The sequence below is a fragment of the Magnolia sinica genome, chromosome 10 (assembly GCF_029962835.1).
Source record: "Magnolia sinica isolate HGM2019 chromosome 10, MsV1, whole genome shotgun sequence".
NCBI classification, from domain to species: Eukaryota; Viridiplantae; Streptophyta; class Magnoliopsida; order Magnoliales; family Magnoliaceae; genus Magnolia; species Magnolia sinica.
Genome location: NC_080582.1, coordinates 86,768,439 through 86,794,038, shown reverse-complemented (window position 1 = coordinate 86,794,038; position 25,600 = coordinate 86,768,439). Strand labels below are relative to the sequence as shown.

At 41.5% G+C, this 25,600-nt stretch overlaps 2 protein-coding genes across 8 annotated transcripts in view; both read left to right on the top strand.

Annotated features, from left to right (window-relative positions):
• LOC131217453 (protein NUCLEOLAR FACTOR 1) overlaps positions 1-24,908 on the top strand; it is a 60,160-nt gene extending 35,252 nt beyond the window's left edge. For 3 of the 7 annotated variants that reach the window (XM_058212385.1, XM_058212390.1, XM_058212391.1), the window contains 15 exons: positions 5,473-5,545; positions 5,734-5,793; positions 5,945-5,983; positions 6,064-6,152; positions 8,352-8,416; positions 15,278-15,324; positions 15,423-15,482; positions 16,158-16,229; positions 17,097-17,126; positions 17,272-17,366; positions 17,534-17,639; positions 18,975-19,037; positions 19,381-19,452; positions 19,676-19,827; positions 19,933-20,150. In XM_058212385.1, coding sequence (XP_058068368.1) covers positions 5,473-5,545; positions 5,734-5,793; positions 5,945-5,983; positions 6,064-6,152; positions 8,352-8,416; positions 15,278-15,324; positions 15,423-15,482; positions 16,158-16,229; positions 17,097-17,126; positions 17,272-17,366; positions 17,534-17,639; positions 18,975-19,037; positions 19,381-19,452; positions 19,676-19,750 — 946 coding nt within the window. In that variant the 3' untranslated portion in view covers positions 19,751-19,827; positions 19,933-20,150. Of the gene's footprint in view, positions 1-5,472; positions 5,546-5,733; positions 5,794-5,944; positions 5,984-6,063; positions 6,153-8,351; positions 8,417-15,277; positions 15,325-15,422; positions 15,483-16,157; positions 16,230-17,096; positions 17,127-17,271; positions 17,367-17,533; positions 17,640-18,691; positions 18,904-18,974; positions 19,038-19,380; positions 19,556-19,675; positions 19,828-19,932; positions 20,151-24,778 lie in introns of those variants that run through there. The other 4 variants (XM_058212386.1, XM_058212387.1, XM_058212389.1 and 1 more) reach the window with 4 other exon arrangements.
• Positions 22,334-25,100, top strand: LOC131217454 (large ribosomal subunit protein P3-like). The gene is made up of 2 exons (XM_058212392.1): positions 22,334-22,616; positions 24,779-25,100. The coding sequence occupies exons 1-2, from the start codon at positions 22,419-22,421 to the stop codon at positions 24,944-24,946; spliced, it is 366 nt and encodes a 121-aa protein (XP_058068375.1). The 5' UTR covers positions 22,334-22,418; the 3' UTR covers positions 24,947-25,100.
• Positions 25,101-25,600: the final 500 nt, after the last annotated feature.

Here is a 25,600-nt window from a genome sequence, read left to right as displayed (position 1 = left end):
CGGGCCTTTGTGCGGATCTTCAGCGCTAGCTTATTACTCGGCCCTTAACGGACTTAGATGAAGCATATCAAGTCGTACAGGAGTTAGAGCAGTATCTGAAGGCTCCTGTCTTTCGTCGTTTTGAGTCCCGAGACTCCAATGCTAGATCTAGTTCCCAAGGAACTAGACCTAATATTGGTAATCAACCTAGGGCACAGGCGACCATTCCGCCTAGGCCTAGGGAGGACAAGGGTAAAGGGGTTCTTGGTGCCGGTCCTAGTAACATGAGCCAAGTGAGGTGCTATGAGTGTGGCAACCTTGGCCACATGTCTAATCAGTGTCCTACGAAGAGCCATGGGAGAGCCTTAGTTATAGGCGAGTCCCACGAGGGTGGAGATGACCAGGGTGATTATGAAGTTGAAGAGTATCACCCTGAAGGAGGACTTACTGATGAAGAAGTGGATGGAGAAGCAACGCTTGCAGTAGTCAAGCGTGTGTTAGCTCAGTCTAGAAGTAGTGCTGACTGGCGTCGAAGCACTATCTTCTACACTATTGCCAAGTGTGGTGAAAAGAATTGTAAGGTGATAGTGGACAGTGGAAGTTGTCAGAATGTGATTTCCACTAGCACCTTAGATCGCTTAAAACTGAAATCCACACCTCATCCAGACCCGTATAAAGTTTCTTGGGTTGACAAGACATCCCTACCTGTCACCCAGCAATGTCTAGTCCCCATCGAGTTTGGGTCATACAAAGAGTCCCTGTGGTGTGATGTTTTACCTATGGATGTGGGACATGTTATCCTAGGTAGACCGTGGCTATTCGATAATGATGTCACGATCTTTGGCCGTTCGAATGCGTGTACTTTTATGTATAATGGTAAAAAGATCAAACTTAATCCCATGCCACCTGAGAATACACTAGGGAAGAAGAAGGATGAGAAGGCAAGTGAGCCTAGAGAAATGGGGAAATCCAAACCTAAGTCTTTACATATAATCAGCGCAAGAGAGTTTGAAAAAGAGGCTAAGGAGGATTCTATGGTGTATGCCCTTGTGGCTAGAGAAATTACACCTGAGGTTCCATCAGAGTTGCCCTGTGAGGTGACCTCGGTCCTGAAGGAATACAGTGATGTATTTCCTGAAGACTTACCGAATGAGTTGCCACCTATGAGGGACATACAGCATGCCATTGATCTTGTCCCAGGGTCTACTTTACCGAACCTTCCTCACTACAGGATGAACCCTGCAGCGCATGCAGAGTTGAAGAAGCAAATTGATGAGCTTCTGCAAAAGGGTTTCATCCAAGAGAGTATGAGCCCGTGTGTCGTGCCTGCATTGTTGACGCCAAAGAAAGACGGCACGTGGCGCATGTGTGTGGACAGCCGTGCTATAAACAAAATTACTGTCAAGTATAGGTTCCCTATACCTAGACTTGATGATATGCTTGACATGATGGCCAAGTCTACTATATTCTCTAAGATAGACTTCAAGAGTGGATATCACCAAATTCGTATAAGCCCAGGAGATGAGTGGAAGACGGCGTTTAAGACGAAAGATGGGCTATATGAGTGGTTGGTCATGCCATTCGGCTTGACTAACGCACCCAGTACTTTCATGCGGGTGATGACACAAACTTTGAGGCCGTTCATGGAAAAATTCCTAGTGGTGTACTTTGACGATATTCTTATTTATAGTACCACTAAGGAATCACACCTTGAACATTTAAAGAAGGTCTGTAGTGTCCTTAGGAAGGAAAAGTTGTATGCTAATCTTAAGAAATGTGCATTCATGTCTAACCAAGTTGTGTTCTTAGGATTTATAGTGTCATCTGAAGGGATGAGCCTGAAAAAGTCGGGGCCATAGTTGACTGGCCAGAACCAAGGAACATTCATGAGGTGCGAAGTTTTCACGGCCTAGCAACTTTTTATCGTCGGTTCATTAGGGGTTTTAGCACGATCATGGCTCCCATTACCGAGTGCATGAAAAAGGGAGAGTTCGTGTGGTCTAAAGCCGCCGTCAAGGCTTTTAAAGAAATTAAGGGCAAGATGGTGGAAGCTCCTGTCATGCGTCTACCTGACTTTTCTAAAGTCTTTGTAGTAGCGTGTGATGCGTCTGATGTCGGTATAGGTGGAGTGTTGAGTCAAGAAGGACACCCAGTGGCCTATTTCAGTGAAAAACTGAATGAGGCAAAACAAAAATACTCAACTTACGACAAAGAATTTTATGCGGTAGTGCAATCCCTGAGACATTGGCGACACTACCTCCTACCGCAAGAATTCGTTTTGTTTTCTAACCATGAAGCTTTGAGATATTTGCATTCTCAGAAGAAACTCAACCCAAGGCATGCCAAGTGGGTAGCGTTTCTTCAGGAATATTCGTTTGTTTTGAAACACAAGGCCGGGGTTGAAAACAAACCAGCGGATGCCCTTAGTAGGAGAGTGGCGTTGCTCAACTCTTTGAGTGTAGAGGTAGTCGGATTTGAGCAACTGAAAGATGAATACCCCATATGTCTTGATTTTGGGGGTACTTACGCGTCGCTCTCTAGTGACCAACATATTATGGGTGAATATGTTCTTAAGGATGGCTTTCTTTTCAAGGGAGACAGACTTTGTATTCCCCGTATGTCCCTTCGTGAATTCCTCATCTGGGAGCTTCATTCAGGAGGGATAGCTGGCCATTTTGGCCGTGATAAGACCATTGCCCTCGTGGAAGATCGTTTCTATTGGCCAAGCCTCAAGCGAGACGTAGCCAAAGTTTTAGGACAGTGTCGAACATGTCAGCTGGCAAAGCAAAGAAAGCAAAATACTGGGCTGTACACGCCATTGCTAGTGCCACATGCTCCGTGGCAGGACATTAGTATGGACTTCGTGCTCGGGCTTCCCAAGACTATAAAAAAGCACGATTCCGTTTTTGTCGTTGTGGACCGTTTTTCTAAAATGGCGCATTTCCTCCCATGTTCGAAGACGTCAGATGCGTCTCATGTTGCTCGTATTTTTTTTGATGGTGTGGTGCGTCTCCATGGGTTACCTAAAACCATAGTGTCTGATCGTGATGTTCGATTTACTAGCTATTTTTGGAAGACACTGTGGCACATTATGGGAACTCGTTTGCAATTTTCTACTGCTTACCACCCACAAACAGATAGTCAAACTGAAGTGGTAAACCGCAGCCTTGGAAATCTTCTACGTTGTCTAGTGGGTGAACATGTTAAGACTTGGGACCTAATTTTACCAACTGCTGAACTTGCTTATAATGGGTCAGTTAATAGATCTACAGGGTTGAGTCCTTTTGAAATTGTAAGTGGTTATAAACCTAGAATGCCCATAGATCTCTTACCTATGTCTGTTACCCAAAGGTCTTCTGAGTCAGCCGATGCATTCGCACGCCATATTCATGATTTGCATACACATATTAGACAGCGGTTAAATAAGAGCAATGATGATTATAAAGTTTCAGCTGATTCTCATCGTAGAGTGCAAGAATTTCAAGGTAATGGTGCGAATAAGGCCAGAGCGATTCTCTCAAGGATCAGCAAAGAAATTACAAGCGCGTAGTGCTGGACCATTCAAGATATTACAAAAGGTTGGGTCCAAAGCGTATCGGGTTGACCTTCCATCTGAAATGAGCATTAATCCAACTTTTAATGTGGAAGATCTAGTCCGTGCCCATACTCCCATGGTTGATACATCGTCCCTTTCATGGCCTTTTTCTGAGTTTGCTACCCAACCCCTTCCACCCCCACCTCCACCCATTACCCATAAAGAAGCAATTGAGGAAATCTTGGATGACGAGATAGTATCCACGAGAGATGGGGGTTTCCAAAGGTATCTTGTCAGGTGGAAAAACAAACCATCGTCTGAATCTACGTGGCTGTCGGGCGACGCATTGCAGGGTATTGATCCAGATCTACTTGAGCGCTACAAAAGTTTCAACTCGTCGGGGTCGAGTTTTTCTCACCCGAGGGGAATTGATGCGGACACAGGTGCATTCAAGGTGTACCAACGAAGAAAGCGCCAACCACAAGTGCCGTCCTTGTGGATAGGCGAATATTGAGGAGCTGAAGACCTTTCACATGTGATTGGACATATAGAAGACCCCACTTAGGGAAGACACATGTGAAGGAAGACTGGAGAAAGAAGACCGAGCGCCCAAACTTTCCCATACTTATGTTATTTGCACGTTTTTTGACTTAGTTAGGGGTCTTTTAGTAATCTTATATCTTTATTTGCTTATCCTAGGGATATTTTAGTAATTTTATGTCTTTATTTGCTTATTTAAGTGGGGTAAAGCCCTAAACACGAATTTCAACTATTAATTAATGAAAAGCAAACCCTTTGGTTGCCTCCTTCCTCTCTTCTCTCTAATGGTGCTTCTTCTCTCCCCTTGATCTTCTTCTTCTAATTTCTTCTTGTGCCCCTCTAACTTCCTCAAGGTAATAACTTTCTTCCTTCTATTTTTCAATTTTGGCTAATTCTTCTTCGATCAAAATCTTGAGAACCGATCTAAACCCTAAATCCCCAAATTCTCAAATCCCTAATCCGAGAAACTTCTTGGTTCTTCGGACTAGTGATCTTCATTGATCGATTGGTTGTGACCATGCAAGATCGGGAGGTCTCATCCCTCGCCGGATCCAACCTAAGTAGTAATTGAATTCCATACTCCATGGTTGTAGTGATGGCCCGCTCCATTGCATGTTTCCTTTATGATTTTCTCAGTTATGATGATTACTGTTAGAATTTTAAATCATTTATTCCTTTTATTTCCGCTGTTTAATTATCTCCATGAGCATACATCATAATTAGGGCTGTCCTGCGTCAGACCCACTCTAGATTGTTTATAAATACAACAACACTTTCTGGAGTGTTCCTGATACTGATCAATTAGTCAATATTTAATGGATGGTAGGGTTGTTATTTATGCTATGTACATTAGGGGATTTTCCTCATTTATTAAAAAGCCACTCAAACTAATTAGAGAAATCTAACAAAAGGTACTGGGGATGCAAAAAGCCTGAATAATCGAAGTACCTTATTGCAAACTCGATTGAGAAAAAGGTACTGGTATGCAAAACCCAATTCCTGAGGTACTGATTTGTAAAAAAACCCTATTATAAAATATTTTCCTTCTGCCTTTCAAAATAAAATAAAATAAAATAAAATATTTTCCTTCTACTGTTGGTTAATTCGGTTGTCACGACTCAATAGGTGAAAAGTGACTTATTCCACCATATTTCCTAGTCCAAGTGCTTTATTTTGTGGGTCTATAAATGCAATATTAATGTTGAAGACCCTGTAAAGATAAACATGATTCTGCATACATAAGCCAGTAGACAACTCCCTTATATGCCATAGAGTTGGCCGCTGGATCAACTTCCCTGCAGATCAAACTTCTTTTTCTGCATTGCTGGAGAGGAACTAGTGGTTAGAATTTATTGATAAATTGGATATCGGGAAGTCAGAGAAAAGATGTCCCTTGTGCTGGTTTGTTTGTTTTGCAGGAGAAGCATAAAGCTCTACAGTGACTTCTATTCTTCAGACATGATTGTTGCATCTCCTCTTGGACTAGTTACTGTAAGTGCCTCTATCATATATTTTCAGTTATTAAGATTGGTTATGGTGCTATGCTTTAATAATACCATCAAATTTTGTTGAGCACTTGGTTTGGCTTGAAAAACTCTCATAGAAAATTAAGTGCTTCTTTTATGGAAGCATCGCGGTCCTCACAAGTGATGTTGGGATTCATTATTGACTCTTGTCAGAAAATCGGTGAGGCTGAAGTTGAGAAGGAGAAAGATGTTGATTATCTCTCATCAATTGAGGTATGTAGTTTTATGATTTTTTTTATTTTTATTTTTTTAAATTCTAGAACTACATCCAATGTGTTTATTCTATTGTTCTTAGCCTTGTCTTCTGAGCAGTTTTTGTTCATGGTCACATATATAATTAGGATGGTCTGGGCTGTATGTTCAGGTTCTAATAATTGATCATGCGGATGTAATAGCAATGCAGGTATGGCTATATTTAGTTTGTTTTTAAGTTCAATGCTCTAAAATATCTATTCGCTGATTCTTGTTGTAACAACCTTGCAGAATTGGTCCCACGTGAATTCAGTGGTCGAACAACTGAATCATTTACCATCTAAGCAGCATGGAACTGATTTTATGCGCATTAGACAATGGTGAGTCTTGATTTATGAATTGCAAAATATGAGCATAGCAACTACACCACTGCCATCGTTTTTTTTTCTTTTGGAAGATAAATGGATTTTATCCAAAAGGAGCAAAGGCTCAAAGAATTACAAAATTTACAACCTTTACCACCCTAAAAGCGTCAGCTAATCATCCTGGCTGAAATCCCTAAGACAAGAGACCCAACTGATTACATCAAACCTTACTCTATCAAAAACCTTTTGCTCTGGCCCACTCTTGTTTTCGGAAACTCCAGTTGTTCCCCCCCCACCAAAATAAATAAATAATTTTTTTTTTTAAAAAAAAAAAAAAAAAAAGAGGCCGGAAATGCACCCTACCATCACTCGTGGTATGCCAAAGGATGCCAAATGATCCACCGTCTCTGGATCCATCCAACACAACACACAACATTGAGGCAAGACTAACAACCTCTTCTGGAAATTATCTATTGTCAGCAACTGGATCCTTCTCACTAGCCACACAACACGGTGACTTTAGCCAGAGCCCCATAAAACCAAACGAACAGTGAAAAGCCACCGTTCACATCCGACGAAGGTGGCTGAAGTATAGTATAGAAGGATTGGACTGTGAAGCGACCTGTTTTGTCCATCAAACAAACCATCAAGTCTCTTTCTGCAGAAAGAGGACAAACTCCATGAAGACTCTCCAGCAACTGAGTAAGCTCTTCAGCCTCATTATCTATTAAGTTCCTTCTGCAAGGAGGGGCTCACACCGCTGCCTGCATTGGAGAAACATTGGTCTATGGATATTCCCAAGTTCGGGGCTATGCTAGCTAGCTTCAGGAAGACTTCCTTAAGGGGGCAGTCCCTGAACCATCAGTCCTCCCAAAGCTGAAATCTCTTGCAATCCCCACAGAAGAACCGCCACCCACCACTCCCCTTTCTGCACTCTGTATTTGCTAGCTATCACCTCCTTCCATAGCTTGCCTTCCTCTGTACCAAACTTCAATATCTATTTGTCGAGAAGTGCAAAATTCATAGTCTCTAGCCTCTTCAAGCCCACTCTACCTTCCTGGCATGGCTTACACACCTCTTCCCAAGTTAGCAAATGAACTTATGCTTCTTTTCCATCCTTTGCCATAAGAAATCCCTCCTCAATCCATCCAATGTATTTAGAACTGCCGCCGGACTCTTGAACACGGTCATATAGTACAGGGGAAGGTTGGATAATGCAACCTTGATCAACATGAGCCTAACCCCTGAAGGCAAGTGCTGGATTTTCTACTTCGAAAGCTTTCTCTCAACTTTTTCTATTACTTTATTCCATAAACTCTTTGTTGGCTTGCCAATGCAAAGCGGGAGCCCAAGGTATGTTGATAGGAAGGCACCGGCATGGCACCCAAATACCTGAGTGAGATTCTCCATCTCCTCCTTGGAAGTAACCACTCCCAACATTTCACTCTTAGCCACATACACTTTTCAAACCGGATACTGCCTTGAAACATCTGACTAGCTTCTCATGTTATCCACCGATTCAACCATGTGCCATCCTTTTGATGTGTTGATTTAATTTTAGCAATGCCTCACAGCCTCTACATCGGAACACAGTTGTCAAAGGCACTTGTCTTGTCTAGATACCCTAGGGGGTTTTGATGCCTAGTGGCCTAGGCGTACACAACTGTTTAGGTTTCCAAGCGCTCACCTCTAAGAGCCCCTCTCGAAGTGGAATAGGCATTTCCCCTTTGTTAGGGGAAAAAATGAATATAAATGGTGGTTTATAAACCCCCTAAACTCTAGAACACTTTAATCATTGCAAAGATATAAATACTTGTCATCCTGAATGCATATTAACTAAGGCATGCAAATGATTTGCTAGGCCCGATACATATGCATTTTTAGTAGTAAACTTATGTAGATTAATACAAATGCAGACAAAAACAAGATATTGCTTATTGGTTTTCAATTTTGGCTATAAGGTGCTTCCCTAGGTGCCTAGGTGATCAGAAGGGCCAGGCACTTGGGGTGACCTAGAAATTGTTGATGGATGTTACAATCTTTTTCAGATCTGGTTTCATACCTTTCTATGTTGATTATTGGACTTACATAAGATGCAGGAAGCTATTTGCTTTTGTTCATGTCTTATTAAAAATCACTTTGAATGGGCATCTTCAATTTCATTAAAAATCATTTTGATTATTCTTTTTCTTCTTGACTTTGTTTTGTGGTTAGGTATCTGAATGGACATGCTCGGTTTTATCGGCAAACTATAGTCTTAGGTTCTTTTCTTAACCCAGGTATGGAAAATCCCTAGTATGCTTCCTATGGTTATATTATTAATGATAGTGCTACCTAATCTGTTTATATATTTTGACTAGGGCTTTAAAAGGTTTAGGCTTCTTTTACGAGTGTTTATTTTGGTGATGTAATACATGAATGCATCTAAATAACCATGGATGAAGACCCAATGTTTATGCATCAAACCAAGTTGTTGATCTAGTAATCTATCAATAGGTAAAATAATGGTACCACATGAAACCAATGTGTTCTCTACACTGGTTGAGTGGAATGGTTCTAAATGTAATTATCTAGCAATTTGCAAGATGTATTTTCTTCCTGTGCCAAAAATGCATGGACACTAACACCATTGAACAGAACCAGGCAGTATTGGGCCTTGAATTAGATTTGTTAAGGTTATCAATGTCATCGCCTGCTATACTCGTTTTCTAGATGAATCCATGTTTTCATAGTAAGGATACTGGGCCCTGCCATGTAGCAATGTTTCGTCATTAGCACAAGGCACTACTAGGCCTTCAGTCAGAAGTGCTAGGGTTCCTGACTTCAGCTTAGAGTTGCAACTTGGGTTTGAGTCAACCAAAACCTGACCTGAGTTTGGGTTGGGTTGTCAGGGTCTTTGGGTTGGCTTCAAGTTGAGCAAATTCAGGTTGGGTTGGCAATAATCGAATGCATTTCTGTTGTGTTGGAACAGTTTGGGTTAGAGTATAGATTGGGTTGGGCACTCCAGGTTGGGTTAGGTTGCAGTTTGGGTCCTCTTGAGGTTGGGTCGGGCTTGGGTTGACCCTCAACCTGACCCAACCTGCTTGAGTTGCATCCCTGCTTCAGGTTAACTCTATTCTTGGTACTCCCAGGCCATTGCTTTGGCTTGATTGTACAAAATATTTGTGAGGCCTTAACATTATTTGTTACCTTACTTGATTGGATACCTTTGTGAGACCTTGACATCCCTCACCTTGTTTCTTAAATGATATAGGTTTTCAAGCATGGCAATCCAAGGATGCCTCATAACTCAGGGATGTGCTTGACCTAACATTGGCTGAATTTTACTTTATTTTGAGAGATAAAGATCAATTTTATTAGAAAAATGCCGGAAGGTGACTACAACCGGAGCACAACAACACCCAACCCTAAGAGAAAAGAAAGAGTTGACTGTAGGCCGAAGCTCAAATCCACTTTTGCTTCTGAGAAAACCTTAAACACCAAACCACTCTCATTTCTGAAACATCGACCGTTTCTTCCCCCAACTGGCCCATAACCTAGCTAGCAATGCTGACCTCCACAAGGCATTACCTTTTTTGCCAAAACCATCCCCATGCCACGTTGAGAACATGCCATCGATGGACCCAAGCAACACCCAAAGAACTTGACAGAGATGAAAGATCTCTCCCACATCGACCTCGCAAATGGACAATGGATAAACAAGTGATTTACCAATTTCGTGTCGGTTAGCCACATGGGACACGCATTAGAAATGGCCATCGATCACTTTTGGAGGCTATCAATGGTTCAGATTCCATTCCTTCCCACTAACTCAAGCGAAAATCGCAACCTTCAGGGGGGGTTCAGTAACTCCAACCATGCATCGTGCAACTTGAGTGCGAACCCGGCAAGGCCTTGGCAAGCAAACTATAGGACTGAATGGAGAATCTGCCCATCTTATATATCCTCCACTTCAAGGTATCTTTCTTCTCAGGTAGAGGGAGAACTTCATGGAGACGCTGAAGAGGTCGAGTGAACTCATCTAGCTCCTCCTCCATTAGATTCCTCCTACAAGGAGGGACCTACACCCTCTCCCTGCCCTCTGTGGAAAACATCAAGAAACTACAATGTTTGCTTGCAAAATGATCCTTGCCATCCTTGGGAATTCAGCTTGAAGCGAAACATCTCCTAACTAGACATCCTCCCATAACCAATCTTTCCCTATATCCCCAACGGAGAACAACATGCGCTCCTTGAACTTGTCGGCTACACTTTCCACCCCCTTCCACAGACTAGAGGCCCTATAAAGAGATGTCCCTCTAACCCACCACCCCCCCTTCATTAGCTCCATACTTACTAGTAATCACCGACCTCTACAAATTTCCTTCCTCTATCCCAACTGTAACGCCTCGAATTTCACGGCCAGAGTTCATACTCGTGCTCGAGGAAATTAGGTGTTATTATTATGAGAAGTGGATGATCCCAAGGCTCGCCTTAAGATTTCTCTCATCTAGATTACATCCAGTCACCTTCGTAATGGTATTCATTCACAAGAAATAAATTAACTGCATTTATTATTCCATATGCAATTAAATTGTCAAATGCTCACGCAAAGGGAGCTTATTACAAGACTCAGAGTTTCATAATGGAAACATAAATAAAAGAAACCAAATCTAAAATTCCACTCTATTCCACATGATCTTCCATCAGAGGTTGATCTTCTGGGTATTCATCATGTACGTCACCTGCATCATCTGTACGGTTGGAGAGGGTCAGCGCCCCACTCATAGTGATAGTTATCTTTTAAGATTAACAATAATTCAAGAGATTCATATAAATAAAGTAAGGGTCTGATACGTCCCATGCTCTACTAATACAAGGGTATCAGCATGCGCAAACAACCTACATGAGATGCATGCCTAGCAAAGCGTGTGCGGCTCATCATACGTAGTGATCATCACAATGTGGAAAACAGTTTCATGATATCCGGTTCGACCCACACTCTCATTATACGGATATTCGCCGGCATGGCCAACGCTACCGTGGATTTACATGAACATCTCAAGGCGCACAACACATGAGTCGGATGATTTACGTGACACGATTTGTTCATGGAGCGACTATTTGCGACATCCAATTCCAAAAGTAATGTGACACTGCATTTGCGAATTACACACATCGATTTGTGCATCACTACCCAAAACCTATGGATTTACGTGACGACCAAGAGGGTCTCTACTCAGAGCGCATTATGTCCATGATAGATTATTTGAATCACTAGTTGTGATACATCTGACCACCTCGCTAGCACTTATAGAGAATATAAAATGAATCATGGAGGTTCTGGAATATCAAGACACATGCCCAAGCCTTAAAGATAAATAACACAAGGCCAATATAATAAAGAGAAGAGTGACAATGGTCACCTCAAACAATGGTAATGACCAACATAACAAATAAGAGAGTAACAATGGTCAACTCAATAAAATAAGAGTAGCAATGGCTAACTCAACAAATAAAAGAGCGGCAACGGCTGATTCAATAATAATGAGAGTGACAATGGTCAACTCAATAAAGAGACGAGTGGCAGGGCCAACTCAATAAATTTGATAAGGCAAGGGCAAGGCTTATATCCATGGCTCCACATAAATCCAGAAAGATCACTTGTAATCAACATTATACTGTAAGCCAAAGGCAAATAATTGATGGTAAAACATGTAATTGCAGGGAAAATTCAAAGTAATATGAAGGCATGTAAAAGACAAGATAAAATAACACGAAGGCATGTAAAAGGCAGGATAAATATAACAACTTAAATTAATGTAAGCTTAAAGGATAAAATCCTCACCTTTTTGTTATCTTGTTCACCTATTACCAGTGTTGGATGCCAGTCCAATCTTATCCTAATTTAGATATTTTAAGCATTGTCAAGATTAGGCTAAGTTCTGACCTATGCTAACATTAATCCTAATTAAATTAACTAGAATTTTTTATTGAGGTATGACTCATGTTATACTTGAATCAGCCTTGTTGGTCTTTGTGGGAAATCTCCACCACCATTGTTAAGAAAAAAAAAAAGACGAAAATATGTAAATTCAAAGGGAAGATCGGACTTGAACCTGATGTGAGTCTCCTCCTTCCTTGCTGCCGGCGACGACTGGAATTGCTCTGGTCAGAACCAAGTTCTACTGGACTTCAGCAGTGCCTACCAATCTCTCCTTCGTCTCCCTGATCTTTCTTCTCTTTTTCTCTCTCTCCCTTCTTTCTCTCTTCTTGCGTTGCTTCTCAGACTGCTCGGCGAGGACACCCTTTTGTAACCGTGCAGTGAGTCTTCTAGACTCTTCTTGCAAAGGCTTACGCACGCCTGGCTTACGCAGTCCGTTTCTTGCGCAGCGAAATCAGGGAGTGCGTCCTGCGTTCTATCGGATAATGGGTTGGTATTTGATCCGACCATTCTGATCCGGCTCCTTGGAAGGGGTCGGAATCCCCTCTGCCTTGATTCGGAAAGCCCGGATCGACCCTAAGATCCATCAGCGAGACGTCCATCTCCCAGTTTGTCCCGGAATCTTCGTTGGTAGCGTTTTCCGCGGATGGGTTGTTACCACGAAATCAATGGGGCCCGCATCACTGAAGCCTGGGAAAATCCATACCATCCATTAGCTTCGTCGTAATCTCGTCCCAGGAGGAGGCACCTTCGGTTTTCGATCAGTGTGGCCCACCCTGTTGATCTTGCAGTAACAACTAAATCGTGCATCAGGGTGGGGAACGATTTTTGACCCTTCCTTGACGGAACTTGCTGAGTCCTGGTCGGAGGTCTCGTTCGCTCCTGATGGACGGCTCGGATCATTCATACAGACCCTATTGGTGGGCCATGAGTGAATCACATGGTCGGTCGTTTGAAATTCTCACGGCAGGAAAAGCGGACGAGATGGAGACAGTTCGTCTTCTTGTGCGTCAGAGTTTGTTTCATCAAATTCTAGTTCCAGTGCTCAATGGCTACGTGCGGATGGCTGCGTGATCATTGTGGGGTCTATGGTGATGTTTCAAGAAAATATGTTCTCTCCATCTTTCTTGCATGTTCGTGTAAGGGTTCTCCCTAAAATATGGAATAAGTACGGGTCTTAGGAGACTGTTCTTTTCCCAGTTTGCGATGTGTGTGTGTATTCATTACACACATGCATCATGTGTGGGATCCATGTGTGATTTAGAGAAAGTCCACTCCGTTCTATCATTTCATTAGCTTTTGTTAGGACTCGTGCTAAGTCAGATGGTGGTTAAAATTTCTAGGTGACTTTGCTAGAGGATTTGTACCCGTCCTACATGTGGATCGTTACACCAAACCTCTCCGGTCACTTCCCTGTTAAGGCAAGATTCATCGAGCCTAGGCTTCTAATGCCCGCACCACCTTCCCCGTAAGGCAAACATACTTCTTCCCACTTCATGAGGCGGAACTTGCGAGAGTTTGCAGCCCCCTGCCACAAAAAATCTTAACTTTTCTAACCTATCCAATACCGAGTTCAGACATCTGAATAAAGACATGAAATATAAGGGCATATTTGTCATGGTGCCTTTGATATTCTACCTCCTAGTGATAAGTGTCTGCTCTTCCGTGAGGGCAATTTCTTTTCCATTTTCTCTGTTACCCGGTTCCATAGGTGCTTCACTAGCATCCCCACACAAAGTAGACGACCAAGATAGGTGGATGGAAATGGCTCAGCATTGGAGTCAAACACGCCTGCTAACCATTCCACCTCCTCTGCATGTGAATCCTCACCATTTTAGTCTTGTGAAATTAATTCTCAAGCCAGGGACTGTTTTAAAACACCGTAAATTTTTTGTCAGATTATCCACCATGCTTTCCTTTGTGTCATAAGAAATTATAGCATCATTGGCGAATAGAAGGTGAGAAATACGAAGACCCGAATTCCCGACCAAAAACCCCTTGATGAGACCAGCCTCCTTCCACACCCAGATCCATAGCTCAACTGGCAGACTGAGTGGAGATACCTCGTTTCAACACTTGAGGTCTTGGTATCGATCCCTAGCGGGGGTGGCTAACATGGAGTGTGTGTACTGACATGGGTGTGTACTGACAAGCTAACCCAAAAAAAAAGATGAAAAACATGGAGACCCATGCTTCCCTTCACCAACATTTAGGAAGCCCTAGACTACATGATCATAGGCCTTCTCTATGTCTAATTTGTAGACTTATGCACTTCTCCCAAACTTTTGGAGCAAATCCACACACTCAGGAGCAATAGGCACACAGTCCAAATTTCGCGCTCCGAAACAAAGGCACTTTGTGCGTTGGATATTATATTTAACAGGACTGCCCGGAACTTTTATGCCAAAATCTTTGCTAGAATCTTGTATGGGCTCCTGATAAGGCTTATCTGTTTGAAATCCTTCAAGCTGTCAACCCCCTCCTCCGTCGGAATAATAGCTATGAAGGAGCTCCCAATCCAGATGTTAGCTGGCCCTTTTGAAAGAACTCAACAATGAAGCTCACCACATCTCCCTTGCCCTAGAATTCTTGATAGAAGGCAATTGGAAAGCCATCAGACCTAGGGCTTTATCACTCCCTAATGCATCCACTGCAGCTTTGACCTCTTCCTCTAAAATCAATTTAACAACAAGAGATTGTGATAAACACGACTAATGTGTCAAATTCAGTGATCACATAATAATTAATTAGGAATACAGTGTATCATGGAGAAAACAAGTTTTTCGTGAAAGCAGAGCCATCATGCTCAATCATGACCATATTGAGTTTGTATCCTGAAATTATTGCTCTTTGTTGCTTCTCTTTTTCCTAATTATCCTCCATGATGCTGACTGGTGTAATAACTATTTTCTTACCTTCCACACTTTATCATTAGCATTTTTCACCATTCAACTAAGTGCTCATTGGGCTAGTTGGCTGTTCCTAGGATATTCTCATTGTGATGCCATATCATTTGTTTCTAGGGATTAGGGACTCAATATTCTATTCTAAAGCCTCATATCATGAAATCTGATTTGGTATGTAGGAAATTGTGCTATTCATTTTTTTTAATCGGATGGATACAACCCCCCACCCCCTATTCTTGCATTGTGTACCTTTGCTCCATATATGTCTGATTAAACAGGATTGATTAGGTCTTGATATTTTCTTGTTGCAGAGATAAATGCACTGTTCAATCACCTTTGTGTAAACTACCAAGGGAAGGTACTGTAGCTTCAATTTCCTTTTTCTTTGGGTTTTCCCCCCCGATAACCTTGAAGAAAACTTAGTTTGTCATTTTTCTTTTTTGTTTCTTCTTCTAGGTGAAGTTGATATCTGAATACAAGGGTGTTCTTCCAAAAGTGCTACTGCAAGTGCGGCAGGTATGTTAGCCTTTTCATGTATATCTGCTGGTTCTTTGGTATTGAAATGGATGTTAGTTGAAATATAACTGTTAAAATCCATTTCCTCTATTGTTCATTGCACTCTAGTATATTTGGTAGATCCACTGTAAAAGCTGCCACATGAATCGGCACCTGAAAAGTTTGTCAAAAACCTCTATGTAGTTCTATCAAGTTGGTTATTGCAAAAGAGCTGTCAGGTGATATTATGTTATGAATTGAACATACAATGTTGCAGGAGCTTGTCGCTCCATGAATTTGAGTTCCAGTCCTTCACATCTTGGACTGTCCTCTTTATAAGCTATGCAACATACCACATGTTTGATTTTGCATTATTTTTTCCTATTTTCATATTTATTGTAGCCTCTTCAATGTCTATATTGAATTAGCTAGTTTTAGGTTGGTCGAGTCATTGTGCATTAGCATTATAGAAATGATCTGCTCCTGGGATTAGAGCTAGTCTGACTCTGACACACTATTTTCCAATTCATTCATTGGACTGCTTCAGATGTTCCTTTGCCTCATTCTGTATGCCAGCATGTTAATGCATAGATCTTTGCTTTTATGCATACTGTGAGTGGCAGACACATTTTACTTGAGTTCTTAAATGAATTTTACTTGATTTATGATCATATCCTGCATTTTGATGAGTTGCAGGTTTATCAGTGTTTTGAGGCCACTTCCATTGTTGATGCTGATGATGCCCGCCTTGATTATTTTGCAAAGAAGGTTTGCTTAAAAATTCAGTTTCTACCTTGGGCATGTAATGCTTTAACCAGGATAGGAATGAATGAGAGGGAACCCATTCTGTGTCACATGGTGCAAACAGTTTGAATTGCATATGATATGGGATGTTATGACTTAATGCTATATAACCTAGAAAAATGCTCCAGTGCTTTCAGAGCAATAGCAGTTACAGTGCTCCTAGTTGCATCCATTCACTTGGACAATCCAATTGATCAATCTAAACTCTCTTTACTCCAGAACACATTTTGTGGACTACCATGAAAGAATTGCACTGATTGGATGAACCAATTGATCCTTGATTTGGCCTTATCGTCTATAGGTATCCCTTTTCCAATCGATGGAGGGGATGGTTATGATTGCCTAACAAAACTGATTCTTAAAATCATAAGCAATCCATGATGGGTCCTAAGAAAATAGATTGATCAAGTTGTTGATTGGAACTATTTTTTTGTAAACAATCTTGATCATCCGCACTGATGTCCACCGATCAAATGTTTAATATTTGTCGGGTTGGTGCGATGTTTGCATGGTAGCCCATGATATGTTCAATGGATATAATGAATGGTCTATATCAATGTATTGGACTGTCTAATGTCCGATGTGTAGTTCTCTGAGAGCATCGAAGCATTTCTCTGTAACCTAAAAGGATTGAGTTGATCTCAAGCATACCTATACACAAGTACAGTGAAAAAAAAAAACAAGAAAAAAAGCATGAGCTTCCTGACACTGCACCCTATTACCCTTCTTAATATTTTCATTTCCAAATGGAATTAGGCATTTGTCTTGCTTCCGTTTCAGATTTAAAAATATATATAGCTGTTTTTTAAAAAAAAAAAATTCTTTTTACAGGTTTTCCCCAAGATAAAGGATTCTATTCAGGTATTTTTGCTTTCCAAGAAGGGCCTTGTAGTAGTTCCATTGTATCTTGTAGTCAGTATCTACTCTTGCTCATTGCCTGTATTCTTACCTTGGTGTATTTATATCCATTGTATTATATGAATCCTTTGTTGTCATTTTCATGCAGGGCGGAACTATGCTATTCATCAGTTCCTACTTTGAATTTGTTCGGCTACGAAATTTCTTGAAATCACAAAATGCCTCCTTCTGTTTGCTTGGGGAGTAAGAAGCTTTCACTTCCATGTTAATCTATATTAGAATCTCAAATATCAATGTTTAATTTGGACACCTTGGGAGTTAAAATAGTGTGCCATTTATTCACATGGCGAGCAAAACGATGAGTTTCTTAATCAGGATTCATATTTTCTCATCATTTTCTCTTGTTGTAGGTACACAAAGCCCCAAGATATATCTCGAGCACGGGTTCACTTTTTTGAAGGAAGTCGGAAAATCATGCTTTACACTGAGCGGGCTCACTTCTATCGTAGATACAAGGTTATGGCTACTGCTTATACACACAAACTTACAATGGTTCCTTTTTTTTCTTTTTAAATATGTAATGATCCAGAAAGACACTTACCTGTTACAACCATACCGACACGATGGCCCAATCATTTGAACCACACAGCCAGGGGCCCAATTGTGGATGGGTTCACCTGATCAGTTTCAATCCATGTACACCTATTTTTCCTTTTTGAAATGATGAAGGAACCATATCTGTGCCCTTCCAGGAGCTGTTTTTCCAGGGGCTCCATTGTGTCCTTCCAGGAGCTGTTTTTCCTTTATGAAATGATGAAGGAACCATACCTGTGGTTCCCCTTTAATATGTACCAATGATGATATGCTTGTGTATTTATCATAAGTAGATGCTGAAGATGTGCAACACACACACACACACACACACACACACACACACACACACACACGCACACACGCACGCGCACACACACACACGCACGCACTCGCACGCACGCACGCACACACACACGCGCACACACACACACACTCACGCATGCGCACGCACTCACTCACGCATACACGCGCACGCACGCACGTTAGATGAAAGGATCTTGGTAAACCCAACACTCCGTGTTTTTACAATCATTTGATAATATTTATTATAATTTAAAAAAAAAAAAAAAAGGCATCACTGCATGAGTTAATAAAGTAGCACATACAATATTGGAAAATGCATATAGATAGAAAGATGCTACCTCATAAAAAAAAAATTTATTTTTTTGTGGGGGACTGCTACCTTGTATAACTAGGACTTGATTTTTGAAAGATAACTAGAATTTATTAATGCAAAAGCGAAACAATGACAAAACAACAGCCAAAGGGAAGCCATCAGGAAGCAAAAGAGTTTCTCGTAACCAGTGGCTAATGACTTAAAACATGAAAAGGACAGATGTTGAGGTTTTCATAGTGGCCGGTATATTGCACATCCAACATGCATTAGACAACACCTTTTCTTTTTCTTTCTTTTCGTTTCTCTTCTTCTTCTTCTTCTTCTTCTTTTGAAATTGTGGCGTGTCCTTGTCACATAGGAACCGAAAGTTAGGAAAGTTCTTTCTGACTGGTTGTCGACACCTTTCTTGACTGTGCACACCCAACACTACAATCAGCAAGGAAGTATCTTGTGTTTTAATATTGCATTTGCTGCTGCCTCCACTGCTTTTGGGGTCCCACGTTACCAGGTCAATGTGTCATTACGTTGAGCTGGAATTGAGACCTTGCATTTACAATGAAAAGAATTGAGGTGATTAACATGGTTTCTGTATGGAGAACTTACCAAATCATCAATTTTATTTCTTCTTTTGGCGGGTGCAGATTCGAGGCATAAAGAATTTAATCATCTACTCTCTTCCAGAGAGAAAGGAATTCTACCCTGAGGTAAATCGCTCAATCTGCTAAACCCATTGGAAGTGGAGGATCTGCCAATCTCTTGCATCTCCACAGTACGTGTGGCCCAAATTGTAGGGAATGTGGCCAATTGAATGGCTAGGATTTTCAGATCACCGTTATTCTTGGGCTACAGCCAGTCTGCATGGTTACCTGTTATATTAACACTTCCAATTCCTCTGGCCGTGATACTATGAATCGAGATGCTGGAGCCTGGAGAAGAACAAGCCTCCAATTCCAGGGTTCTCCGCCTTTATGTCTCCTCTCCAGTAGACTGTTCGGTCAGGTGAGCTTAACCAATTTACAATGCCCTTCTCTTGTTCTGTTATTGCAGATTCTAAATATGCTTGAAGGACCTGAAAACATGGACTGCACCGTACTTTTTTCGCACTTTGATCAGCTGCGGGTAAGATAACCTGATACTTCTCCCTCTATCAATGAATGCCTGATCACCTCTCTTTACATTCTGGAACCTCTCAGTTCAAATGAATCTCGGAATCACCATCAGAGTGAGTGTGAAATGGAATCATCTCTTTAAAAAGGAATTACACCATTCTGAAGTGCATATGTTTTAGTTTCATTAAATTCAGTGAAATTTATGTGACTGAAAAAAACTCATAATGTTTCAGCTTGAGAGAATTGTCGGGACTCCTGCCGCGAAAAGGATGCTGTCATCCACCAAGGACATCTTCATTTTCTGCTGAAACTGAAACAGGTGCAGTAGAAACATTGCCATGGGGAACTTGTTGCAGCAGCCGAATCCCTGAGGAAGATTTTGCAGGTAGATTTATTTATTTTTTGTGGTGTTGTGATTTTTTAAATTGGTTTTTTTTTTTTTTTTATCCTGCTGGAATAACTATGAAAATTTTGTTTTATTTTAATATAGCTTAAAATATCGGTTCTATTTATGGTGAACCATCAGCCCGACAAAAAACTGTCCACTGTATTTTTTGCATGAATTGCTGAAAGTGATACCAAAGTATAATAATTCGCACGATCTCTATCTCGCTATAGATCAAAATCTGGCTCCAGAATCAAGGGCCCATTTGGATTTGTTTTGAATCTTGATTGAAATGGATAGAAGAGCCTGGATATGTTTGTTTTTGGTGGAAGTCTCAAAATCATGTGGTTTGAACAATCCTACCCTTGTTTATTGAAGTAGGACCTTTGGATATTTTTCATTGTCAACCTTCCAATCAATGCCCATTAAACTGATGGTCAGATTAATCATAAGTGTTATTTTTGGTTCATGATTTTGATACATCTAAAGCCGGGACACATAATTTGGACAGTTTAATTTGAATCCACGTATGCAATTTCCAAGTAATTTCTAAGTGCCTGTGTATCATCCATCAACCAATTTGAAAATGGTGGCCACTAACCTTCCTCGCATCTGGCACTGATGTACGGCTATCATGATGATACAAATTGTGGTTGTGGGTAGTGTATCTCTAAAATCACACTAATCAGCCCTGGTTCAAAATAAAATAGTGAGTGGTCCAAATTCATAGGGAAAATTCAGACAGCATTATTTCCACTGCAATTCTTTGGTTATGCTCTTATGTACAGTTGGGTTGGTGATTTGGACAATCTGGTTTGGCCTACAACTGCGCCAGGTATATGGTTGAAGAATCACCATCCTTTCTTAAATCGTGCGTGGTACATCCATCAGTCAATGGTCTAGATCAACCATGGTCTTCCCCGTCTTGGGTCCCAGGATACTACATATGAATTAGCCTCCAGAAGAGAACCACAACGTACCCTTTCCTCGGGTGTTTATAAGACCATGGCAAGTTTTAAGCCATCTTGGCTGTCCAACTTGTTGGCCCCCTTTCCTAGCCTGACCATCTGATTTCGACGGTTAGATTATGGTCCTACCTATTTGTGTGATTTGCGGGGCCCACAAACTTCTCTCCATCCGCGGTTGGTATCGAGATCCTCTTGCTGGGGCGCATTACTCGTGTTTCTCCTTGTTCCTGTTAGAATTGTGGTGGAAAATGCGCTGTCCGGGCCAGACTGAAGCATTTCCATTCCAGCTGATGAGAGGAGGCCCTCAAATCAAGGCCGCGCTGTTGCTTGGGCCTAAACAGGTCCAAGCCCATTTAGAGGCCCATATCCAACTCACGGATCCATCTAGAGACAGGCTGAACTTAGACAAGTAAAACGGGAACATCCATTCCATTTGCCACAGTTAGGTAGGGGTGGCACTGGGCTAGAGTCGGGCTGCCCTGACCCTAGCCTGGTTGAAGCCTTAACGTTCTGAGAGCCACAGCCCGGTCCTCATGGGCTGGGTAGGGCTGATCCAACAAGTTAAAGAGTCGATTTACATACATTCAACGGTTATAATTTATTCAGAATTGGTTCGTGTTCATGAATCGTTTTGCACTTCCAAAATTTTGAGGCCTGATTGGGGTGTGGTATTAGGTGGGATTATGTGGTATGGAATTGCACTTGGTCTTATGCAAATTCTGTCTGGAGTTTGGAAACAACATAAAGGTTTGGATTAACCCCGATATCATATTATCCCAAGCCAATGGTAGATGTCGCAGGATTTTTAATGGATTTTAAAATCCACTACATTTGTGGACCCACGTTGATGCAGTGTGTTTTATCCACACTGTCCATCTAGATGTGTTCTTTACAAGTGATATTGAAGTTTTTTTTTTTTTAAATTTATTTATTTAAACCCCCCCCCCCCTCCCCACACACACTCGCGCCTAGTGGGTTTTCACCACCTATGGATACGGGTGATATTCAAGTTGATTGTGTACAGGTGACGTTTATTTCTTAAGGGAAGAATTTGATATCAAATGCCGGATTGGATGGTGAAAATACCAAGGTATTTCTTAGCGTTAATACCTCTAATGCAATTCCATACCATTTAATCCCACGGTCCAAAGAGGCTACGTTAAAGAAGATTATTCATCAACCAAGCATATGCCTCAGGTAATCATCTATTATATGGACTTAAATGAATATATATCAATACACAATTCACCAATCTATACTGGATTTGAATAGTTTATAAAATGTTTGTATATCATCCATCATACTCTGCTGGAGTATCAAAGTTCTTCATATGACACGCGAGTATGGGATGTAGATTCTATAGTACATGTTACTAATACTGTTGCACTATCAGAATATCATCCATCATACTCTGCTGGAGTATCAAAGCCCGCCCTTTGCCGCCCCTACCGCTAGGCCGTAGTTTCCCAGTTAACCAGGGGTATTTCTGTCCTCCAAACAATTCGCCGTTTGGATATCTATACCTTCTAGAGATAGGGTTTTGTACATTTGGAGCCATTTGGGTTTGCTATTCTCTCTCTCTCTCTCTCCGACTTGGAAAGAAGAAGGAAAAGGAAGGTAGAAATGGGAGTATTCACGTTCGTGTGCCGGAGCTCGGGCGAGAAATGGAACGGAAAGCAGCTGTCGGGAGATCTGGAAGCTTCTGCTTCTTCCACCTTTGAGCTGCAGAGGAGTCTCGTCAAAGCTGCCCTCTCTACCGATTCCTCTGGTGGGGTCCAGTCCTCTTTCTCCATGATCACCCCGTCCTCTGCCGTTTTCCAGGTCCCATTTCTCATCTCTTTCCTTCGTTTTTCACCTTTTTTTTCCCCATTCATTTCTTAAGTCCTTTTTTTAGGGTACTCTCTTAGAAGATAAAACTGCAATTACATTGTCATGTGCGATTTCATCCAGGTGGACCGCATATGCGAAAACAAGGGGTTTTTTGGGTTAGGCGACTGCTTATGCGATTGCGCGACCGCATATGCGATGGCATAGTCACGAAAACCATGCGACCGCTTATGCGATTTCGATGCGATTGCGCGACCGCATATGCGATGGCATAGTCACGAAAACCACGCGACCACATAGTCACCCAACAGTCAAATTTATGATCGTTGGGGCTTTTTTTTTTTTGCAATTCTCTCCCTTCTCAGTCGTATCCGCAGCGGCAAACCCGATCAGTCTTCTGCTGATTCATTGCTGTGGAGATTCAACAAATCGGGTATTTTATCAGTTAAATCTCTATACAACTCCATTTGCAAATCAAGTGCTGATTCAGAAGAGATTATGACTGACAAAATCTGGAAATACAAGCTGCCCCCGAAGATTGCTGCTTTCGGTTGGCTGGTTGGAGAGTGTTGACAGTTGACAATATGAGAAAAAAGGAACGACGTTCACGGATATCTGCCTTTGCTGCATGTGAAATGCTGAATCTGTTAATCATCTATTCATTCACTGCCCCTTCCTTAATCAGATTTGGCCGATTGTGCTATCTTGGTTCGATTTATCTTGGTCTCTCCCCCAATCGACAGGAAAGTTGTTAAAAGCATGGCATGGTGTGTCCACCGGAAAGAAAAAAAAAAAAAAAAACTATCATTTGGAGAATGGCCCTCATGGCAGTTTGGAAAGAAAGAAACGACAGATGTTTCAAGGGAGTTTCTAATTCGGTGGGATTCGTAGTGTCCAGAATTCACTATTGCATCACTGAATGGGCTGTTTTTAATCATTCATCAGCATGTAATCTGTTCTCTAAGGGAGAGTAATGTCTCGCTATCTCAGCGGGTTCGCTTTCTTTTGTTTTCTTTTTTCTAATTTTAATGAAAGTGACTGTTATCTCTCAAAAAAAAAATCTCTCCCCTTTTGCCTATAAATAGGCACTCCCACCTCATTTTCACTACTCTTAAGCCCTTTCTCTCTCACTCTTCCTCTCATGCTCTAAACTCTGTTAGTCTTGTTATTAATCTCTCTCTCATATACACTATCAACTTCAAATCTCAAGATCAAGTTCAAGGCTCACTCTATCAACTTCAAGTCTCAAGATCAAGAGTCAAGACTTGAGAAGAATCAAGATTCAATATTCAAGAGTCAATATTAAATCACTCATTCTCTCTTTCTCTCTCTCTCACTTATTCTCTCATTCTCTCTTATTAGTTAATTTCTCACATGCTGTCCCAGTCATTCTCTCGTATTAGTTAATTACTCTCTTGCTCATTCCCTCATTCTCTCCTCCTAACTCTCTTACTCTCACTCATGAGCTGTGGAAATAGGGCTCTCGTGGTTGTTGCAGAAATCTTCTACCCAGCTGCTCACACCTGTCATTGGTAGAATCTTCTTCCCAAGTGCTGCTCACGCTTCAGGCTCCATGACTCTACTTAGGATTCAATGGTAACACACTGGAAGCTGTTGAATGCATGGCGGTGAAGACATGTAACAAGAAATGCTGTGATTCAATGGCAACACATGCACAAGGGAGAAAACATCTCGATGAGAATATAACTTGTCATTCAATTGGAAGATAGTCACATGTCCAATAAGTGCTATGATAGCTTAGCACATTGTAAAACCGGCAGTAAGAACTGGTAATGACCTTGAACAAATATGCCTGTATGAGCCCATATCAGCCTGATAGAGAGCCAATATCCAATACACCAATTTAAAACCTTGTTTCTGTTCAATGGACAGCAAAAATCATCAGCAAGATTATGATTGATTAGCCTATCCTTTTTTCCCAACTGAATTGGCATTTGTTGCTTTTCTAATCCATTCATTTGTTCGTTAGGCTTTCAGTCCGGTTTTCTTCTATAACATAAACTGTACCTTGCCCCAAATGCACCCATATAGATATGTTTGAGTTCATTTCCTTACTCTTCTCCCAAGTTTCTATATTCTCTGTTCTGTTTATATTTCCTTATGGTGAGTGATGTGGGAATGGTGTTTTGCTGTAGGTGATTATTGGTGGAGGTGGTGGGGGTGGCGCTTTCATTGGTGGTGGAGCTGCCACTGCTACAAGTTCTGCTGGCGGAGCAGCCGCTGCTGAAGCGACTCCAGCAGAGGAGAAGAAGGAAGAGAAAGAGGAGAGCGATGATGACATGGGATTCTCCCTCTTTGATTAGTTTAATTTATAATATTTGTCCCAGCTGAGTTATGCTAGTTTTAGTTCTTCAATTTAAGATCTCCATACGAACCATGTCAGCAGAGGGTGAGCGTTGGCTGTGATTTTGCAGTAATAGAGAATGAATTCTCGGTTGTGATGTGTTTTGCTAGAAATTTTTAGCTACGTTCCAGCTGTGAGTTTATATATCCAGTTTTCAGTTAATGCGAGTAATGGTCAATGGTATGGAGTCCATGGGCCCTTCTCCGTATTGTCCATGAACCAAAAAAGGACCCCACTAGTGTGACTGTGGGCTGCGATTTCTGCTCTCCGAGCACCATGGGTGTGATTTAGTCAAAGCCACCCTGGTTCCCACGCTGTCCATGAGGTGAGGTGCCCTGTATTTGGTTATGGGTCAAAAACCCGGCCAATCCAAAGCTCAGATGAGCTACATCACAAGATCAGTCAGAGATGCACAAGCCCAGGTTAAAAATCTTCCAAGCTCTGTATGGGTTCTGCCGTGGTGTACGTATGCCATCCAATCCATTCATCTAACATTACCCCACTAAGACAAAGGGGCAGCAGGAAGATAAGAACATTCCAAAACTCACACAGGAGCCACATAAAGTGAATGTGGATAATTTTACGAGTCTAGATCTTGCACGTGTCTGCAGAT